The following is a 3292-nucleotide window of genomic DNA, read 5'->3' as shown; positions in this document are numbered from 1 at the left end:
CCTTTCCTCCCTCCCTCCCTTCCTTCTTTCCTTCCTTGCTTCCTCCCTTCCTTTCCTCCCTCCCTCCCTCCCTTCTTTCTTACCTTCCTCCTTTCCTCCCTCCCTCCCTTCCTTCTTTCCTTCCTTGCTTCCTCCCTTCCTTCCCTCCCTCCCTTCCTTTACCATGTAGACTCCAGACCTTCTGAATCTAGCGTCATCATCCAGCAGCGCTTGTGGTTTCTGTCCCTGCAGAAGCTGGAGGAGCGTTTCCGGATCAGCCGGAGGGAGCTGATATCGTTCGAGTTCACCATCCTGGTGGCCCTGGAGATGGCGCTGTACCTGCCCGAGAGCAAGGTGATGCCCCATTACAGACGGCTGGTGCAGCAGCAGCAGCTGTAGAGCGACGGACGGACGTCATCGTCTGGGACTCACTGTGGCGGTGGTCGGACCGCCGTGCCTGGCCCAGCGGCCTCCGGACAGGAAGTGATGAAGCGCTGAGTCCAGCAGCAGCACTGACGGGTTCATCACGGAGGTTGACGTCATCACGGCCCGTCATCACGCCTCACCCAAAGGATGCTCACTTTCTATTTTTATATTTAAATATATACGACATTTCAGCAGCGCGACACGACCATTTTAAAACTCATTAATTCTTCCGTTAGAACTTGTTGATCATTTTTGTAGCTTTTTGCGAAGCTGTTTCGTCTAAAAACAGTGAAGCAGCGACGTAGTTTATTGACATATGGACAGTTTTTATTTTGTTCTGGTTTAAAGGACAACGTCACAGCTTCAGATCCGCTTTTTAAACCGGTCAGGTGTCGTTAAATCAAATGCAGCTCAACGGATCCGCTCTCATTCGGAGTTTTACACGAAAACAAAGTAAAGTTCAGACGGAATCCTGCACAAAACAAAGACGCAGGAAACAGGAAGGATTCAAGCGAACAAAACCTGCTTCAGTGTGAAGACCAACACCTGACTGTTGCTTTACGAGTTGTGTAGTTGTTGTGTAGTCGTCCTTTAAACCAGCTTTAACTCCTCCAGACGCCTGACAGCAATCACAAGCACTCGACAATCATTTCACTGCACTTCCTAGGACGGATGCTGCCGTCGTCGTGTTTCTGTCGGACGATTCAAGGCGATAAAAAGTGTCGGAAACGAGGGGAGTGTGGGTTCTAGCAGCTCTGGGCTTCATTTATCTGAACTTTCTGAACGATCGGCCTGGACGTCGACCTGTTTCCACGTTTAGTTTAGTTTCCTGAGCGTCGGTCAGCTTCGCGCCCCACCGGAGGAGTTTGGATGTTTAAGTGCCTTTCAGTGAAGCTGGTCGTCGGTGTTTAGAATCTTCTCCTCGAATATCGTGATTCAAACCAGCAGCTTCGTCTTTGTGTTTAGATTTCAGCTCTGGGCTCAGTTTCCTTCTGCAATAAAGCAGATGAACCCAACACCGATGTCAGCAGGAGCTTCTTTTAGGTGGAAGATGACTTTTATTTTACAGCTGGTTTGGTTTCTTGATGTAAAATTAAGCGTCTTTAAAGATGTTCCAAAGTGCAGCTCTGATCTTCCCACATCTGTCCCAGAAAGCTGGAAGACAGTATAAGACCAGTGTTATGCTCTAAATCCATCTGCTCCCAGGTCAGTAGTGTGGAAGACTTCAGTCTACTGTTAAAGTGAGGACAGGACAGTGTGGTTTAAATGTTTAAATATCGAGTCTATTCCCAGTTTACTGGTCTGTTGAATTCTGCATTAACTAAAACACAGAACAGAAGGTTTGATTCAAATTTAAGGTGGAATTAAGACGAAGAATAACCACTAAAAACATGTTAAATATCAGCATTAGATGTTTTATTAACGCTAGAGTCCAAACCATCGATTAGTCGATCAGTCGGTTGTTGGCGCCACAAGATTAACGATCCCTAAAGATAATTAGAGGCGTCTAGATTTGATCTGAAGTATCCGGATCAGGGCAGAACCTAAACCAGACTCTTTGTTGTCGCACGGTTTGTGGCGGGACGCTAGAGATGCTAACTTCTTAAAGCAATATTATGCAGCATCCTTAATCAATCAACCAACACTGGACTGCGAAGGTGGTTCTGGTCCAGTTGATCCCAGCTAGTCTAAAAAAACAACAGGTGGGAGGTCACACAATGCTCTCTGCTGCCAGCATGAGCTGTAGTCTGAGTGACGCCTCCTCTGGTCTCTAAGAGGCTCCACCTGGTGGAACAACCAGGTACTGCAGCTGGTCTACGGTACAGCTGCTGACAGAGAATGCAGGGTTCTACCCTCTAACACTACATTTAGACGGGAGCTTTACTACAAGGTTCCACCTAGAGAACATTAAAGAACAGTTGGGAAGCTGTTTTTTAGTTTTTCAGTTGTCAAACCTAAACATCGGATTGTTTAATGTACCTAAAGTGGGTATTGTCAGGAAAACGGCAGCATGTTGGGACTCCACAGATACGAGAAGGCTGAGATCCTGTCGTAGTGCTAACCTGATGGTAGTGATCGGACATGGAGAAGCCAAACCCGTTAAAGCGACCTGTCGCGGTACGAGCGGCCCGTGAAGACTGACTGGTATTTCTGGACAGAACGCAAGACTTTGTTAAAGTGGACTCGATAAAGACGTTTTAAGGAACTCACTGTGGCTGCAGACTTCCTCCTTCTGTCTGAAGGAACTCGGCAACCAGAAACCGTTCTGTTTCTCAGCTACCTTCGAGGAACATTTATTTATTGTGTTTTCACTGTATCATAAAGGGACGAACATTTAACCCGACCGAGGCGTCTGACGGGACGTTTGTGGCCGTTTCTCCTTCGCGGTTCCTTTTCCCACCACGTCGGAGGATAAAACAGCTGCTTCCCGCAGAGCCTCGGTTGTTTTTTTGCACTTTTTGCCTTTTAGCTTCACAATCCTGAATCTTTATTTTATCACTAAGGGTAATATTTTTCTACGTGTGAAGTACCTTGTAAATGTAATATTGTGTACTGAAAACTGGCCGAGTCACTGAAACTTGTTTGTCGCTGATAATCGTCCGGGTGAAGAGTCCGTTCGCCGTCCGGTATCCGACCTGCAGGATCGTTCAAACAGATTCTTCATCGTGACGGTTCGCGGCGGCGTTCTTCCACGGATGTTATTTTCTCTCGTGCGTTGAGTCGTTTGCGTTTTGCAGTCGAGGTTCGTCGGCGGCTGAACGTCGGAGCAGGAGAGACACGACCTCAACTTTGATCTGGTTTCAGTCGCTGCACCAACATTAAGCCAGCTTCAGACGTTAGTGTAGCTTTTGTTCAAAGGACAACTCTGGGTGTTTATCCGTGAAGG

At 47.3% G+C, this 3292-nt stretch overlaps 1 protein-coding gene across 1 annotated transcript in view; it reads left to right on the top strand.

The window, feature by feature from the left end:
* Window positions 1-2169, top strand: part of cables2b (Cdk5 and Abl enzyme substrate 2b) — a 14157-nt gene extending 11988 nt beyond the window's left edge. Inside the window, exon 8 of the mRNA XM_008299035.1 lies at window positions 232-2169. Coding sequence (XP_008297257.1) covers window positions 232-378 — 147 coding nt within the window. The 3' untranslated portion in view covers window positions 379-2169. The remainder of the gene's footprint in view (window positions 1-231) is intronic.
* Window positions 2170-3292: the final 1123 nt, after the last annotated feature.

The sequence above is a fragment of the Stegastes partitus genome, unplaced genomic scaffold, assembly GCF_000690725.1.
Source record: "Stegastes partitus isolate 25-593 unplaced genomic scaffold, Stegastes_partitus-1.0.2 Scaffold1373, whole genome shotgun sequence".
NCBI classification, from domain to species: Eukaryota; Metazoa; Chordata; class Actinopteri; family Pomacentridae; genus Stegastes; species Stegastes partitus.
This window is presented reverse-complemented; position numbering and strand designations above follow the sequence as displayed.